We start from the raw sequence: 19,042 nt of genomic DNA on the forward strand, positions 1-19,042 counted from the left end.
GCTCTAGGGCAGCAGACGGAGCCCTGAGGGAAGGGTAGTGTGTGGTAAGGCCCACAGCTTTCCTCAGACCTCTGAAGGCTCTAGCTCATCTCCTTTGAAGACAGAAGAAGCAAAGTCTGTTCTCCTACAAAGACGTTCCTGTCTTTCTCAAGGCCTCCTCTATCATCACTGCAGACCACATTAAAATAATCTTCCAGCCAGGCGGTGGTGGCACACACCTTTAATCCCAGCACTTGGGAGGCAGAGGCAGGCCGGATCTCTGAGTTTGAGGCCAGCCTGGTCTACAAAGTGAGTTCCAGGACAGCCAGAGCTATACAGAGAAACCCTGTCTCGAAAAACCAAAAAAAAAAAAAAAAAAAAAAAAAAAAGATTACTGTATTTGTGAGCCTCAATCTCATCGTGTCGTACATGGAACAGTGGCATTAACTTTTAAGGTTGGGATTGCTGGTATTAAGGGGAGGGTTTTGGAAGCTGCTTAGCACAGTGTCAGTCGTAGGAAATATTCACTGTATGGTGGTTCTTGTCACTCAGCCTGTTTTTGTTTTTGTTTTGTTTTTTGTTTTTTTCCTGAGACAGGGTTTCTCTGTAGTGTTTATATATATATATATATATATAACTTCAGACAGCAAAAGAGGGTATCAGAAAGGGCTAATAGACAACTTGCACCTCACCCTATAGGTGGAACAACAGTATGAACTAACCAGTACCCCCCGGAGCTCGTGTCTCTAGCTGGATATATAGCAGAAGATGGCCTAGATGGCCATCAGTGGAAAGAGAGGCCCATTGGTCTTACAAACTTTATGTGCCTCAGTACAAGGGAACACCAGGGCCAAGAAAGCGAGGGGAGGGGGGTTGGGAGACTTTCAGAGTAGCATTGGAAATATAAATGAAGAAAATACCTCCTCATCACAGCAGTCCGCTCAGCTCAGAATCCAGAGACTATTGCGCTGGAGAAAAATCTGCAGTTAACTTTACCTATTATACCTTCCTCTCTCCAATGTCCTGAGAAGGACCACTTGAAAGGACAGAAAGCCAAGCCCAGGTGAAAGCCTATCATTACAGCACACTACCAATGGACAAACGGACACAGGTCCCATTCTCTGTCCCATTTCCTATGACCAAGCAGGCGTTGCCTCATTCACCTCATCACACAGCAAACCTCACATGAATAACGACACATGGCCAGCGGGCCCACCAGCTTCTTTATACAGTTCAATAGAAGTGACAGCAAAGTAGGGAAAGTGGTGTTGCTGAGGAGCTAAAGGTGCACAGTGGTAAGCCCAGCACTGAGGAGATGGAGGCTGATGAAAGGGATTCTAGGCCAGCCTCAGCTGCAAGAGTTCAAAGCCAGCCTGAAATACATAACACCCTATCTCCGGAAAGAAAAAAATTGTGGTGTTTCAGTTTGATAAGTCTCCATATCAATCCCTGTATCCCAATCCAGAGGCTGCCAAAGACAGAGGGGCTGAGGAAGGTACTTAGTCATAAGGAACACTGCTGTGGCCAGCCAGCAGATGGCAAGAGGACTTCACTTCTTCACAATCTGAATGACGTCTTCATCTTCCAATGTGTGGTCTTTACCCACTTTCTGAGGATTATGTTTCACAGACAGACCCCAGACCAAAGCACTGTATGGAGAGGAATAAAGAGTCAGTGGCTGTAGCAAGCAGCTGCTTCCCTAACTGCCCAGGTGCCAGCTTATCAAATTTAGCATCCTGGATCTTAAAAGGCACAGAACTACAACAGATAAAAGCCCTCTTCTAAATACATCAGAATAAACAAACAGTCAAAGCCACTTGCTAAAGCAGTGTTGCACACTGAGTCATGGGATCGCTGTCATTCAACAGCCAATTAGTTTAAACCAACTGAGCCAGGAGTGGAAGATGCTTTTAATCCCAGCACTCAGGAAGCAGGGGCAGGTAATCTTTGTGAGTTCCAGGACAACTAGGGATGTTACACAGAGAAACCATGTTTCAAAAAACAAAAGCAAAGCAGGCTAGGAAGGTGTGTCTAAGCAGGTAAGTGCACTTGAAGCTTCTCCAGAGGGCTGCAGAGATGGCCCAGTGGTTAAGAGCATGGACTGCTCTTCCAGAGGCCCTAAATTCAGTTCCCAGCAACCTCCTGGTGGCTCACAACCATCTGTAATGGGGCCGGATGCCCTCTTCTGGTGTGTCTGTAGAGAGCAATGGTGGTGTACTCATATGCATAAAATAAATGAATAAAGCAAAAAGCTAAACTGGCTTGCCAGCAAGCTTGCAGCCTCCACCTGTATCTAATGCTGGGCTTATAGGCATGTGGGGCATGCACAGCTTTTATGTGACAGCAGGGGATTTGAACTCAGGTCTTGTTTGTTTTTTGTTTTTTCGAGACAGGGTTTCTCTGTATAGCCCTGGCTGTCCTGGAACTCACTTTGTAGACCAGGCTGGCCTCGAACTCTGAAATCCATCTGCTGGGATTAAAAGAAATCCAAGTGCCGGGCGTGGTTGCGCACGCCTTTAATCCCAGCACTCGGGAGGCAGAGGCAGGCGGATTTCTGAGTTCCAGGCCAGCCTGGTCTATCTACAGAGTGAGCTCTAGGACAGCCAGGACTATACAGAGAAACTTTGTCTCGAAAAACCAAAAAAAAAGAAGAAATCCAAGTGCTGGGATTAAAGGCATGCACCACCACCGCCCGGCTTGAACACAGGGTCTTCTTGTTTTCAATGCATGCACTCTTGTCCATTGAGCCATCTCCCCAGCCTCTAAAACTAGTAATATCTGCCAAAGGAAAAGTGAATTAATGAGGACAAGGCAGAAACCTACGTCCCACCAAACACTCTTGAATTGAAGAGGCATCTGGAACTCTTGTTCCAACTACACAGGCATGGCTTTAAGAACATACTGAGAAAGTTAGGCCTTGGTGATGCATACCTTTAGTTGCAACATTCCAGGACAGAGGCAGGTGGCTCTCTGAGTTCAAGGCCAGCCTGGTCTACAGAGTGAGTTCCAGGACAGCCAGGACCACACTGAAAGGTAGCTGGAGAGATGGCTAAGTGGTTGAGAGCATTGCTGCTCTTGCAAAGAACAAAAGTGTGATTCCCAGCACCACACCGAGGCAAGCATACATACATACATACATACATACATACATACATACATACATACATACATTTAAAAAAAAAAACATTAAGAGGAGGGCAGTCGTGTTAGTACACACCCATAATCCCAGTTGTCAGGAGACAGGTAGGCAGACCTCAATGACCTGTAAACTCAAAGCTAGCCTGGTCCAGACTAGCCAGGGCTACATAGTTACAAGAAGAGATATAGAGAAATCACGAAATCCCTTCAGAAGCCTATTTGTTACCTGGTTTCCTCTAAGAATTAGTACTATTAATAACATCAACTCACAAGGAGAGGAGAGGTCACATGCCCACGATGCTTACTATTTAAATTCTTTGATGAGATTTTTGTGAATCTTCATGCAGAAATCTTCCACAGTGGTCCTAGAATAAGGCAGCACTACTGGAGATGTGTAATCTGGTAACTGGCCTTTCGGTTTGGTGTAACTAGAACAGAGAAAAGACATTAGGGTTGCTGCCTTCTTAAAAGTCTGCATGAGCTTAACATAAACCACCCTTCTATCACTCTGAGATCAGGCCAGGGTAATCTCCAGTCTCAGGACATGACCTCAACATGACCAACAGCCTATAGGAAGCACTTTGCTTCTATCTCCAGAAAGAGCCATTTTGTTACAGATCCCGGAAAGCTATCAAGACTCACGTTCTCACCAGGCAGTGGTGGTGCACGCCTTTAATCCCAGCACTTGGGAGGCAGAGGCAGATGGATTCCTGGTCTACAAAGTGAGTTCCAGGACAGGCAGGTCTATATAGAGAAACCCTGTCTCAAAAAAAAAAAAAAAAGACTCACATTCTCACTAGTTTCAGATAGTCCCAGATTTTCTCCAAAAGGTCATCAAAATTCCAGCGGTGATGAGCAGAGATGGGTACACAGTGAGGCACCTTATAGATAATATCCAACTCCTCAATGGAGATCTGATCAATCTTATTTAATACATAGATACAGGGAATATAAACTCTATGGAAGGAGAAGAAAAGTTATTAACTTGGGCTGCTGACAAAACAGTAACTTCACCTGAGCCACAAATCAGAGGCTCTCCAAAGCAACCATCATCAAGGCTCAAAGGAAGCAGCATGTGAAAGCACCTTCCAGGCAAGCCTAAGGCCCGAGAATAATCCCTAGAACTCCAGGAGCAAGAACCAACTCGACCAAGTTGTCCTCTGACCTCCACGTGGCCATCGTATACACACTCACATCTCTGTCGCTTTCTCACACACACAAAATAATATTGAATATACCTTTTGAGTTCTCTTCAGAAAGGAATGCAAGGAGCTGGGGAAGAGTGCAGCAGTCAAGAGCACCTGCCGCTCCTCCACAAGACCTCACTTTGGTTACCACTATCCAAACTGGATAGCTCACTACAGCCTCAAACTCCAGTGGATCCCTCTCTGGTCTGTTTGGCCTCCTTGGCACTTGTACCCAGGTCCAGGCACATCCACATAAAAGCAGAGCATTGTGTATGGTAGGCTAGCACTGAGTCACTGAATTATAATAGCCCCAGCTCATGGTAAACTCAATCTGAGACCAGGCTGGCCTCCAACTCAAAAGATCTACCTGCCTCTTGGATTAAAGATGTGTGCCTTTAAATTAACTAATTAATTTATTAATTTATTTATTTTTAAAGATGTATTTATCTTATTTATGAGTACACTGTCACTGTCTTCAGACATACTAGAAGAGGACACAGGAACTCATTACAGATGGTTGGGAGCCACCATGTGGTTGCTGGGAACTGAACTCAGGACCTATGGAAGAGCAGTCAGTGCTCCTAACCACTGGACCATCTCTCCAGCCCTAAATTTATTTTTAAAGTATACCATTTAGGAATGTTAAACTCCTAGTGTCCAATCAGTATCACAGCTAAGACTACTAAAAATTAGGCTAGCTGCAACTTCTCAGATTTAGTTGCTTCACTTAAAATGCCCAAAGCATTTATTTTCAGTTAAAGTCAAATTCTTCATATAAACACAAAAAGAAAGAAGACTCTCTGTCAATGTGAGGAATAACTTCCACGCCCTGGTTTAAATTACTCAAGTGCTAACAGTAGTGCTATTTCATAGAACAAGGTTTCAGCCATGTAGAGTCTGGATGCATGGGAGAGACAACATCTTGGGGCTCTCTTGATTTCTGCAAGATGGCTTAAACGACTGCTCAATTGGGCAACTGAAGAGAGCAGACTGACCCCTCTCTTCAACAACCACTTGACAGAGCTGAAGAGGCAGCATAGATTACAGCAAGTAATTGAAACAGGAAACATTATCATTATTGATCAAATTGCAGAGGTAGGGAAGCTGGAGAGATGATAGCTCAGCGGGTAAGAGCACTGACTGCTCTTCCAAAGGTCCTGAGTTCAAATCCCAGCAACCACATGGTGGCTCACAATCATCTATAATGAGATCTGACTCCCTCTTCTGGAATGTCTGAAGACAGCTACAGTGTACTTACATAAAATAAATAAATATTTTTTAAAAATTGTAGAGGAAGGAAAGAAATTAGAAATGAAGACCAACCTGCATGTGTCACCTTAAGAACTCAAGACTTCACTGTACAAGACAACAGCACAGCTGGGTTGCCTTGACCCACATCTTCCAGATCCATGACCTAGTGTTTGTTTCCCTCAAAAGCTTTAAACTCAGTCACAAAGACGCACTGAGTACCTGTTCCCTTCGACCACGTCAATGAGGTCGTCAGCTGTGGCATCACTACGCAAAGTCACATCAGCATTATGAATCTTATATTCAGCCAGAATGCTCTTCACTGTTTCAGCATCCAGTTCACTCTGAGGACACTGCACAGATAGAGTAGACAATGACAAATCAGGGAGGACAGGGAAGCATGTCCTTTTCTTTCTGAGACAGTGTCTTAATATGCAGCTCCAGCTGACCTGGAACTTACAGACAGCAACTGCCCTCTGCTGGGTACTGGAACTGAAGGCATGCACCAGCATGCACCAGCATGCACCAGCATGCACCAGCATGCCCAGCCTGAATGAATATTTTCTTTTTCAGAATGATTTCAAATTCACCAAATAGCCAAGAGTAACGCTAATCCTCCTAACTCTAATTCCCAAGAGCTTGGACCACAGGCACCACCATGCTCTGTTAATGTGGTAATGTGAATTCAACCCAAGGCTCTGTACGTGCTAAGCAAGCATCCTACCTGCTGAGCTATATCCCAGCCCTATACCTAGAAAATTCTGGCTAAAATTTAAACTCATCACATTGCCCTGATTGCCCTGAATGAGAGTAATTTATAGTAGAATACAACTACTATATTCTAAAAAAACCTTCTAAACTCATAAGTAGATGTGTAATGTGCTAAATTGTGTCCTGTATCCCAGCCCATTCCCTGTAATTCATACACTGAAGTCTGATATTCAGTATCTCAGAATTTGACAATGACTGATGACATAGAACAGGTCATTAGGGTAGAGTCCTAACTTCAGTACCAAACTAACAATCACTTAGGTAATCTTGTTGTTCAAGGTAGCCACAAAGTCAGGTGTGGTGGCACAGGCCTTTAATCCCAGCACTAGAGAGGCAGAGGCAGGCTGACCTCTGTGAGTTCAAGGCCAGCCTGGGCCACACTTGTCACCCTAGCTCTCAAGAGGCAGAAGTAGGAAAAGTCGAAGTTCAAAGTAATCTTCAGCTACACTGTAAGTCTGAGGCCCACCTGAAACACAAGCAGTCTGGAGAGGAGGGACAAACAGAGCCTCCTCACTTTCCTATTTTACTCTTCATCTTAAATTTCTGCCTACTATTTCCTCAGTAACTGTTTACTTACACAAAAACAAGGGTTGAGGGTCCATGACCACTTTAAGCCTCCCTCTACATCCTCCCTCCCTTTGTCACTGTCCATAGCTTAAAATAGTCCTTGGCCTCTGGTCAGTGCTTTATAAAATCAGGATAAATAAATGAAACAGAAAGGTATTGGCAACTAATGCATAGTCATGTTGTTCCAAATACCTGCACCACCCTAAGTAGAGAACCAAAAAGAAGAAATAAAGTTGAAAAAGTAAATTTGGGAATGGCTCCGGTCTTAAAACTTATCTTTCTTACCAGTCATTAAAAGGTCACAGAATGATCTCACCAAAGACAGGAAAAAGCCAGAAAATTCCCAAATTACCCATTTCTGCATACTTGAATCCACTTTTCATTCCAATCCCTCAGCCAATAGATCTGCCCCATGTCACCTCCCCACTTACAGTCAATAGGCCTGCCCCATGTCACCTCCCCACTTACAGTCAATAGATCTGCCCCATGTCACCTCCCCACTTACAGTCAATAGACCTGCCCCATGTCACCTCCCCACTTACAGTCAATAGATCTGCCCCATGTCACCTCCCCACTTACAGTCAATAGATCTGCCCCATGTCACCTCCCCACTTACAGTCAATAGATCTGCCCCATGTCACCTCCCCACTTACAGTCAATAGATCTGCCCCATGTCACCTCCCCACTTACAGTCAATAGATCTGCCCCATGTCACCTCCCCACTTAAAGTCAATAGATCTGCCCCATGTCACCTTCCCCACTTACAGTCAACAGATCTACCCCATATCACCTCCCCACTTACAGTCAATAGATCTGGCCACTGTCACCTTCCCCACTTACAGTCAACAGATCTACCCCATGTCACCTCCCCACTTACAGAAAATAGATCTGCCCCATGTCACCTTCCCCACTTACAGTGGCTGTGAGGTTAATGCCTCCCTTGTCTTTCTTCTTAAAGCCAATGTTGGGGGGTTTGCTGTTCAAGCGAATCCCAAAGCCTTCCAACTCATTTTCAATTATCTTCTTATGTCCCAAGGGTTTTAGGACATCCAGAACAATCAAAATCAAATTACACGTTCGGGCCACTGAGGGTAAAAATGATACCCTAAGTTGAATACAAACAGCGTCAAATAAAATCTAAAACTCAAACAGAAGTGTTTGTAGCCCCTTGGCAGAGATGGTTTTTCCTTGTTATGTACATATAAAATGATTAAGATTTCCAATATTTATATTAGCTATTAATTTGCAGTTATGTTTTAAAGTCATCAGACAACCATCTGGAACAGAAAACTGGCCCATCTTTTATATATGATTAAGACAATCAAAAGAAAGATATATATTAAATAATAAACTATAAATAAGTTTAGAAACATGTTTTATAAGTACAAACCCTAAAATAATTACAGTATTTTTAATGTGTATTAGTGTTTGCTTGAACTCCTCCCACACTGGAGACAAAGGGTGGCAAGCTGCCATAGAGATGCTGAGAATCAAACCTGGACCCTTTCTGTAAGACCAGCCATTGTCCTCAACCACTAAGCTATCTCTCCAGCCCTCACTCAACATAATTTAATCAACCAAATTGAATTACCATTTACAAGAACAAATTGTAGTTGTTGAGCAGGTGATTTAATGATATATAATCACCCCAATAATCAGGATAGTCAAGATAGTTATAGCAGCAGACACTTGCAATCCCAGCACAAAGATCAGGACAGGCTCAGCTACATAACAAATTAAGGTCATCTAGGCTATGTGAGACTATGTCAAAAACAAGCCGGTGGGAGCTGGAGAGATGGCTCAGTAGTTAAGAGCACTGCCTACACTTCTAGAGGTCTTGAGTTCAATTCCCAGCAACCAACATGGTGGCTCACAACCATCTGTAATGGGATTCAATCCCCTGAGGACTGTGGTGATATACTCACATGCATTAAAACAATAGACAAAATTTAAGAGACAGATAGAGAGAGAGAGAGAGAGAGAGAGAGAGAGAGAGAGAGAGAGAGAGAGAGACGAGCCAGTCAAAATATATAGAAAATTCTTAATCACCCCTGAAAGCTGCACACATTTCTCTTATCCTTTGTCAGTTTTCTACTTTCTATAGGTACTTTACTATAGGTAGCTTATATGTTTTCTAATTTCACAAAAGTGGAATAAAATCTCATCTGTTTTGCTCAAATCTTTTATTCTGACACTTTTTTTTTTTTGAGTTTTTCGAGACAGGTGTAGCCCTGGCTATCCTGGAACTCACTCTGTAGACCAGCCTCTGCCTCCACACTGCTGGGATTAAAGGCATGCGCCACCACTGCCTGGAGACACGTAATATTCAACCACATTGTGTACATATCAGCAACTTGTTTCTTTTATAACCGAATAGTAATCTACTACCTGCTATTCACCTATGGAGGGACATTTGAGACAGCTATAAACAGTCATATAGAAGCCTTTCTGTGGGTAAGTTTTCATTTTTCCTAGATAATTTTTAGCAGTGAAAACTGTTGCATCGAATCACAAATATAGATTATTAGAAACTGTTAAACAGTCATCTAGGTGTTTATATACCCATTAGCAGTGAATAAAACCTCCCAAGTCCTTCACATCCTTACCAACAGTCAGTGGTATTACTAATTAGTATTTACTGACTTCTATCTATCGCTGGTGGCAATGACAATGGTGAATCTTCTTGTGTATCTACTAGACTGTCCCCTCCTCACCCTCTTTCTCTTTCCCTCGACCTCTTCTCTTGACTAATATAAGATGTTCTTAAACCAAAATAAATCTTTTCTCCCTTAAATTTTTTTGTGACATATTCTGTCACAGAAACTAAAAGCATTATAAATATTAAGAATATTAAGTGCCACTGGGCAGTGGTGGCCCACGCCTTTAATCCCAGCACTCGGGAGGCAGAGGCAGGCGGGTTTCTGAGTTTGAGGCCAGCCTGGTCTACAGAGTGAGTTCCAGGACAGCCAGGGCTACACAGAGAAACCCTGTCTCGAAAAAAACAAAAAATAAAAAAAAAAAGAATCTTAAGTCCAAGGATGGAGAGGCGACACAATGACGGAAAGCACGTCTTGTTCTTGCAAGGAACCTAGGTTTGTTCCTAGCACGCATCATCCCAGTTCCAAGGGATCTGACGCACTCTTCTGACTCCCATGGGCACTAAGCTACACATGCGTGCAGACAAAACACTATTAACATAATAAATATAAATAAGATCAACAAAACCTACGGAGAGAGAAGGATAAGAACTTCCAAGGTTGGGGAGATAGTTCAGTAAGTAAAGTACTTACATCCAGACCTGAGTTTGATTCCCCAGAACTGATGTCAAAAAGAATTAAAAAATTTAAGAAATAAAAGTTAAACTGCTGGGCACAGTGGCAGGCCATATAACCCAGTTCAAGGGGGAGACTGCCAATGCTGGCCACCCAGGTACTAGGTACACATGTGGTTCACATGTATACATGCAGCCAAAGCAATTCATATAAATAATACATGTAAGTGTAAAATATATTAGAGGCAAACTACAAATTAAGGATCTCTACTGAGTAAAGATCATGCTGGGGGAAAAAATGAAGATGACATGTGCAATGGCCTGAACTTACAGGAATGGGGAATTAAACGAGTGTTATCCAACAGAAGCTATCTGTGATACCCAGGAGGTAGCCCCAGACCACTGACCTGCAATGACTTGACGACCTCTACCTTTCCCATCCTTGGCACCTTCAATAATACCCGGGAGATCCAGGAGCTGTAAGATTAAGAATGGGAGAAAAAGGGAAAACCAGTTATAAACACGAATAGACCAATCACACTGACAAGTATCCTTTTGATACTAGGACTTCTCTACTATCTAAAATTAGAACTAAGTCCAACCTTTCTTTGTGTTGGGAGAACAAAGGTTCTTGAACTCACAGATAACACTAGGGAACCCAGAAATGTTATAATTCCAGGGTTGTCTTTTCAAAGGAAAAAAATGGATAACCAGTTTTCTGCCACTAAGGTTGGGACTACAAGTGGCTAAGAGCCTAGGTGATCCCTGTGTTATCTGAAGGGGCCAGGCCATCCCAAGCTCACACAAGCAGGACCAGAGGTGGCTAATAACCTAGGTAGCCTCTGCATTATCTACATGGCCAGCAGCTCTACTATCTACCACAGCTAGGCCAGAGGTGTAACAGTCTAGATGACCTCTATGCTACCTGTATGACTGAGACCACAGAGCTCCAGGACAGCCAGGGCTACACAGAGAAACCCTATCTCGAAAAACTAAAAAGATAAAATGGAACAAACAAACAAAAACTTTGTTTTCTTTTTGGTTTTTTCAAGACAGGGTTTCTCTGTGTATCCCTGGCTGTCCTGGAACTCACTCTGTAGACCAGGCCGTCCTGGAACTCAGAAATCCGCCTGCCTCTGCTTCCCAAGTGCTGGGATTAAAGGTGTGCGCCACCATTGCCTGGCAAACAAAAACTTTCTAATGGTCAAAGCTGTTAAAATATGAGTATGTACAACACTGAATTATAACACATGAAAAAATATCCACAACCCAACATTTATATAAATTCTTGAATAAATGGGTGAAGGGCAGCTCTTCATTAGAAATCCAGTTAACACAAGTACTGAACAAAAGCACTGAGAGCTACAGTTAGGACAGAAAGGAGTAAAGAACATTTAAGGAACATGCTGGATTCTGAAACACATATATGAACATTGTAACAGTACAGAGCTTAAGCAGGTGGAGAGATGGCACAGCACTGAGAACTTGCTCTTTGAGAAGACATGGTTCCTTCAGTTTTCACCACTCAAAAGGTGGCTCACAATCATCTGTAACTCCATTTCCAGGGGGTCACAACACCCTCTTGTGACTCAAGTGGTACACAGGCACACATGTGAGAAAATACACACATAAATAAATCTAATAATAAAATTAAACCTTGAGAATTAGAATGCAGATCTTTTTCAAAGTATCTCTCCTGAAACATCTACTGACTTTGAAAAGGAAACACAGAAGCCCTGCAAATACCATCTTAATAAACTCACAGAAACTAACATCAAGCCAGATGTAGCTCCCACAACAGATGAAAAGGCAGAATCTCAAACTCAAGGCCAGTTGAGCTACATAGAAAGAATCTGTCTCAAAAACAGAAAGACAGGAGAACTTGAGTTCAGATCCCCAGAATCCACAGTGAAGCAAGAACAAAAGCTCTTGCAATAACCTCAGGGTGGTGGGGTGGGAATTCCCAGGGCTAGCAAAAACATGAGTTCTGAGCTGGGCAGTGGTGGCGCACGCCTTTAATCCCAGCACTCGGGAGGCAGAGGCAGGCGGATTTCTGAGTTCAAGGCCAGCCTGGTCTACAGAAAGAATTCCAGGACAGCCAGGACTACAAAGAGAAACCCTGTCTCGAAAAACAAACAAACAAAAAAAAAGCATGTGGTAGGGCTGGAGAGATGGCTCAGCGGTGAAGAGCACTGACTGCTCTTCCAGAGGTCCTGAGTTCAATTCCCAGCAACCACATGGTGGCTCACAACCATCTGTAATGAGATCTGATGCCCTCTTCTGGTGTGTCTGAAGACAGCTACATAAAAATAAAACTTTTTAAAAAAAAACAAAACGAAACAAAAAGCACATGATAGCCACATTGAATGTATTTTCACTTTTCTGGTTGTGCTGCCTAGTCTTAGGCCAACTGGACACAACCTAGAATTATCTGAAAGGAAGAAACCCCAGTCAAGGAAATGCCTCCAAAGATCCAACTGTAAGGCATTTTCTTAGTGACTGATGAAGGAGCTGGTCTGGTGGTCCTAGCTTCTAAGAAAGCAGGCTGGAAAGCTGGAGAGATGGCTCATCTGGCTACTCTAACCAACACCCACATGAAAGCTCACAACTGTCTATAACTCCTGTTCTAGGGGATCCAACTACCTCACGGACATACATGCAGCCAAAATGCCCATGTAAATAAAATTAAAATAATTTAAAATAAAAAAGCAACCAGGCTGAGCAAACCATGGAGAGTGAGCTAGTGAGCAGTACCCACCCATGACCTCCTTCAGTGATGGGCTACAATGTGGAAGTGTAAACCTAGTAAATGCTTTTCCTCTCCAACTGGTTATGGTGTTCCATCCAAGCAACAGAAACTATGATATGACACACACTAACGTCAAGACACTGCCAACCCAAGTGTAGTGTCAGCACACCTCTAACTCTAGTACTTCACAGGCTGCAGCAAGGACAAACCTGGGAGTTCAAGGCTAACCTTTACTATATAATAAGACCTTTTCTTGGGCTGGAGAAATAGCTCAGCAGTTAAAGAACACTGGCTGTTCTTCCAGGGGATCTTACAGCTTCACACAGATATAACTTCAGGCAAAACACCAATGAACATAAAATAAAGATAAATAATAGAATTTTTTTAAAAGACCTTTTCTTAAAAAAGACTCAATTCTGCAAGTCATTTTGTGCATATAAAGCCCCGTCTCAGATGATCTTCCCTCAATGTCAGATCAAAAAGCAGACCCTTTTTTTCATATATTTTCATGGGTCCTATTTCACTCTAATAACTTTCTTGTTAAGTGTAGTAACTTTTTTTTTTCCCACAGGGTTTCTCTGTGTAGCTCTGGCTATCCTGGAACTCACTCTGTAGACCAGGCTGACCTCGAACTCAGAAATCCGCCTGCCTCTGCCTCCCAAGTGCTGGGATTAAAGGCGTGCGCCACCACACCTGGCAAGTATAGTAACTCTTAAAGAGATGAAGGGCCTACTAAATAAAAAGACAGTCCCGACATACTGTGGGCTATTAATAAAGCACTTCCTAAATGAATGAAAACAATGGGTTTCTTCCCTTTCTTGGCCTGAAAAATGTTACTCACCTGGATCTTGGCACCTTTATATCTGATGACACCAGGCACTGTGGTCAATGTAGTGAATTCATAGGCTGCCACTTCAGAATACACTCCTGCTAAGTTACTTAGCAGAGTTGATTTCCCCACAGATGGAAAACCCACAAACCCAATTCGAGCATCACCTGTCTTGGCCACATCAAAACCTATAAAACAGTAAGAAACATCAAAAACACAAATGTTATCCTTGGGTATAGTACACTTCACCTAATTCTTTTCATATTGTTGTTGGTCTGGTTTTCTAACTTCTAAAATACAGCTCAAGCATGAAATTCACAATTCAATAGTAATGCAGTACTAAAACAAAGAAATCCTTTATCACTTTATTTATAACAATTTTGCATAATATTTAAGGCCCAAAGATTACAAAAGAATTCATCTGCCAGGCAGTGGCAACATATGCCTTTGCCCCAGCACTCAGGAGACAGAGGCAGATGGATCTCAGAACAGCCAGGGATACAGAGAAACCAATCTCAAAAAAAAAAAAAAAAAAAAAGAAAGAAGAGAAAAGGAAAGAGAAGTAAGGAGGAGAAAGAGGAGGGGCTGAAGGTTATGAGGCATAGTAGAGCAAGCCTGTAGTCACAGCACTTGGAAGGTAAAAAGCAGAGGAAGCAGAAATTTAGGGGCCAGCTTGGACTAAGATCCTTTCTCAAAAACATAAAACCCTGGGGCTGGAGCACTGATTGCTCTTGCAGAGGACGAGACTCAATCCCTAGCACTCACATCACAGCTAGCAAGCTTCTCTAACTGCAGTCTCAGGGTCCCTGAGGGATACAGTATGCTCTTCTGGCCTCCAGGGGTGCTTCATAGGTGATACAAAGATACACACAGGCAAAACACATACACAAAATAGCATAGGGGTTGGAGATGGCTCTTCACAAAGCATGCATGCTTATTTCTTAGCATGCGCAGCTACACATGCAGTTCCAAGGGATTTTACTCCTTCTGGGCTCTGAAAGCACTGGTGCACATACAATTAGTAACCACATATTCACACATTTATTTTATTTTGTTTTGTTTTGTTTTGTTTTAATTATTTCTTTTGAGTTAGGGTAGCTATGTAGCTCTGGCTGTCCTGCCCCCTACATGCTGGGATCAAAGGCATATACCACTATCCCTGGCCCACACATAAATTTAAAATATTAACAATATCAAAAAAATAAAGCCAGAATTAGAGGTATACACCTTTAATCCCAGCATTCTGTAGGCAGAGGCAGATGGCACTGTGAGAGTTTAAGGTCAGCCTAGTCTATACAGTGAGAGTGTCTCAAACAAAACAGAACCACAAAAAACAAGATACAGATTTGAGGCTCTGTGTTTATCTCTGGTTTGGATTTTATCCGATCCCTGGGAATGGTGTGACCAGATTTTTTGAAATGGGATATACTTACATAGCCTAGGCTAGTTTGGAAGACTGGAATTTGCAATCCGCCAGCCTCATTCCGGAGTACTGTATGTGCATAGCTTTTGAGATTGTGTGTTTGAGTGGGCATGCATAAACTGGAAGTTGATATCAGGCTTCTTCCTCTACCCTCTAGTTCTCACTACCAGCCACCACCACCCAACTCAAAACATTAATTACACCTAATGTGGTGGCGCACGCCTTTAATCCCAGCACTTAGGAGGCAGAGGCAGGCAGATCTGAGTTGGAGGCTAGCCTGGTCTACAGAGTGAGTTCCAGGACAGCCAGGGCTACACAGAGAAACACTGTCTCAAAAGACAAAAACAAAAACAAAAAATTGGGCTAGGAGATGGCTCAGTAATCAGTGTGCCTGCCACACAACATGAGGACCTAATTGTGGATTCCCAACACCCACAGGTAAAAAAAGCCCTGTAGCAGCAGCACACACCCGTGATCCCATTGCTGCATTATAGGCAGGTCTCCAGAGACTGATGGATCGCCAGTCTAGTTGAACTGATGAGTTTCAGGATAAGTAAGACCCTATCTCAATTTAAAAAAAAAAAAAAGGACTGGTCTTCCTATGCACATAAACACACAGAAATGCATTCTTGGAAGCCAGACACAGTGGTGTGCACTTTTAAGCCCAGCACTTGGGGAGCAAATGGACTCTGTGGAGTTCACTGCTAGCCTAGACTTTATAGTTAAGTTCCAGGATAAGAAGTACACAAACAAAAAAAAAATTGTCTATGGGCATATGAATATATAACACACATACACACATTAGATATTTGTATTATTTTACACACACATATTATATATTCACACATATTACATGGAACTACAAACCTTCTCCTGGCCCCCCGCCGCCGCCACCTTTAGGAGTGATGAGTTCTCTTCGAAGTTTAGCAAGGCGAGCCTTAAGCAGGCCAAGGTGATGAGCTGTGGCTTTGTTCTTCTGAGTCCGAGCCATCTATCAGGGAAGAATCACAGCCATAAACTCTGCAGCGTTCCAGGGGAAAAGTCCTGAATGCTCCCAGAAGCTGAGAATATGTTTTGGCTTTCTAATGTCAGTGTAACCATTTTAATTTTTCTTAACACAGGGTCTCTTTATGTGGTCCTAACTGTACTACAACTTATTATGTAAACCAGGTTGGCATTGAATTCATTAGTGTACCACTGGCCTCGGCCTCCTGAGCTCCACCTAAGAATTATTTTTTATCCTTAGACGCCCACAATAGAGGTGAAGGTGAACAAACTGTCTATTGAAATACTGCTTCAGGGGAAGACCAAATGGCTCATATTCACGAGCATCCAGCAAACTGCAGACTGAAGAGGATACAGGCAACTAAGTATTTTTTAAAAAGAAAAACCAAGCCTGGCTAATGTCAGCACTCTGGAGGCAGAGGCAGATCTGTCTGAGTTCAAGGCCAGCGTGATCTACACAATGGGATCCCTGACATCCAGAAGTATGTAGCAAGACCCTGTCTCCAAACAAAGGAGAGAGGTAGAGGGAGGGAGAGAGGGAAAAAATCCAGGGCCAGATAGACACACTCAAGTGCACTTGCTGCCAAACTTGGAAGACCTAAACTCAATCCCAGAAACCATGACTGAACAGAACGATTCCCCTAAGTAATGCTGAACACACACACACAGAAACATAAAAATAAACTGAATTCCCTCTCCCCTCTCCAGTTCATTCTCTTCACCACAAAAGAAACAAACGAGACCCAACGTGAAAGGACCCACGGTCATTCGAATTTCTATCCACAGAGGGAATTAAAATGCATCTGCTGATTCGTTTCTACGGTACCCAATCTAAAAGAAGGGTGTCACATTACGGACTTTAAAAAGCCCTGAAGGTCTCAGGGATGACGCGCCATCCAGGTACAATCTACTTACTCCCAGATCTTACCGTCACAACCAACGGCGTGTAAAAGGGGACCACCAGTGAGTGGCAAGTGGGCAAGGAATAACGGGACAAGACCTCAAAGCCCGTGATCGGATCACGGAGTCTGGGATATAGAAGTCGTGTGGCTCAGAGAAAAAAGCAAGAAAAACAGAAATAATGTCGAGACATGCGCCGAAAACCGGAGCAAGTGCTGGGTGTGGGATGTGGGAGGTTGCGCAGAGACGGAGCTGGCGGATGGGAGCTGAGAAGCCCAGGCCCGAGGAACTGAGGGAAGGGGCTGCATGGGGACGGGGCTGCGGCAGCGCAGGTTTAGACTACGGGGGCGATGGCAGCTGGTGGCACAGGGGTGGAAGCCAGGCCCTGACGCCGCGGACGCAACACCGGAGGAGCCGCAGCGCCGCAGAAGGGCCAGGAGAGAAGCGCCGGCTGCGCCTTTTACCTCGGCTTCGATCTCCGCGATCTTCGCTAAGGTCCCGCTCATGGTGGCGGAGGGCTTAAGGCCACACCAGCCTCCACACTGGTTAGGTCCCCCTTCTCGCGCCCGCCGCGCCTCTGGCCACCACTGCAGCGCGCAAGCGCGGGATCTGCTAAGCTCGCGACACGGTTCCGCGAGAAGTCCGCGCCGACGCTCTCGGAGATGGGCGGTCTCCGCCTTCTCCGCCGACTCCTCCCTGTCCCGCCAGCCAGCGCGGTGTCATAGAGCCCGCAGTGAGGTGACCAGAGCGGTCGCTCGGGCCAACTTCCCGGAGCGCGCCGAGGGTCGCGCGCAGCTCGGCCCCACCCCGCCGGACCTGCGCTCGCCCCTTCGACTCCCGTGCCCAGCGTGCACCTAAACCCGGCGACCATCAGAGTGCGCGCAGATACTTGGAAGCTCCCTTTCTTCATCAGGACAGACCTCGGCTTCCTGGGTTGTAGAGAGACTCAGAGGGGTGGGGGGTTGTAGAGAGACTCAGAGGGGTGGGGGGCACAATTTTTGAGGGATCCTTTGTTTACCAGGAACCCTAAAGAAGGAGTGTGGCACTCAACGAGCCACAGTTAGTGGATCGAATGAGCTCTTCCAGAGAGAGCCATTACTTGGAGAAGCTATCATGTTGAAAAGTTGGAAATTATGTTAGCACAAATTAGAAGGGAATGCATAAATAAATATAAAAGCATTTTTATTGTGTAAAATAAGGTTACAGCCACTAAAGCGTAGTGTGACTGGAAGTGAGTCCCGAATTTGTCAGATGGACAAATAGAACTGTGCCTTTTATCATTATACTCTCTAGGCTGTTTGTTAGAAATACACTTAGAGAGGCATAGGGTAGTGGTACCCACCTTTAATCCCAGCACTTGGGAGGCAGGCGGATTTCTGACTTCGAGGCCAGCCTGCTCTACAGAGTGAGTTCTAGGACAGCCAGGGCTATACAGAGAAACCCTGTCTCAAAAAAAAAAAAAAAAAAAAGTACCGGAGTGTGTCTCCTGGTGGTGCTGAGACCAAGGATCTCCTGTGTTCAAGGCAACCCTCGACTACCACACACCATGCCAGAAAGTACATTCTAGGAAATGTAGATAAACCAGATGATAGAGGCGCACGCCTTTGATCCCAGTACTCAGGAAGCAGAAACAGGTAGATCTCTGAGTTCAGTTCCAGGCCAGCCTGGTCTTCAGAGCAAGTTCCAGGACAGTCAAGGCAGAGAAAGCTATCTCGAAAAACTGGGAAAAAAATAAAATAAAAAAGGGAAAAAAAGAAAAAGGGAGGTAAAAGAATGGTTCCCATAGGAAGGTTTTTCCTGTAATGCCGAGGACTCACTCATGACACTTAGATCGGGAGGATCCCCCTGAACCCTGAGGGGAGAATTGTTTATGGGTCTGATGATGAGGGACATAGAGGGACCGACCATTTGCTTTGTGTAATTGTTTAATTGGGCTTTGGACACGGGTGCATACTTTCTTTTATCTAACTGTGTA

At 44.1% G+C, this 19,042-nt stretch overlaps 1 protein-coding gene across 2 annotated transcripts; it reads right to left on the reverse strand.

Moving 5' to 3' along the window:
* Positions 1–1,169: 1,169 nt before the first annotated feature.
* Positions 1,170–17,727, reverse strand: Drg1 (developmentally regulated GTP binding protein 1). 2 transcript variants are annotated; one of them, NM_007879.2, is made up of 9 exons: positions 17,532–17,726; positions 16,030–16,153; positions 13,752–13,927; positions 10,569–10,638; positions 7,806–7,975; positions 5,775–5,905; positions 3,907–4,074; positions 3,423–3,545; positions 1,170–1,628 (listed from the first exon to the last, which is right to left on the reverse strand). In NM_007879.2, the coding sequence occupies exons 1-9, from the start codon at positions 17,571–17,573 to the stop codon at positions 1,529–1,531; spliced, it is 1,104 nt and encodes a 367-aa protein (NP_031905.1). In that variant the 5' UTR covers positions 17,574–17,726; the 3' UTR covers positions 1,170–1,528. The 2 variants fall into 2 exon arrangements, with proteins under 2 accessions (NP_031905.1, XP_017169738.1); XM_017314249.2 differs by having other exon boundaries at positions 1,182–1,628; positions 3,388–3,545; positions 17,532–17,727.
* Positions 17,728–19,042: the final 1,315 nt, after the last annotated feature.

The sequence above is a fragment of the Mus musculus genome, chromosome 11 (genome assembly GCF_000001635.26).
Source record: "Mus musculus strain C57BL/6J chromosome 11, GRCm38.p6 C57BL/6J".
NCBI lineage: Eukaryota > Metazoa > Chordata > Mammalia > Rodentia > Muridae > Mus > Mus musculus.

Excerpts from the sequence above, each read along its gene's own strand:
- Drg1 (NM_007879.2), bottom strand. The coding sequence starts at position 17,573 with ATGAGCGGGACCTTAGCGAAGATCGCGGAGATCGAAGCCGAG. Across the intron at positions 7,976-10,568 it reads AGGTCGTCAAGTCATTGCAG|TGGCCCGAACGTGTAATTTG; the intron begins GTCAGTGGTCTG and ends TTTTACCCTCAG. Across the intron at positions 5,906-7,805 it reads GCATTAACCTCACAGCCACT|TGTCCTCAGAGTGAACTGGA; the intron begins GTAAGTGGGGAA and ends CTATCTGTGCAG.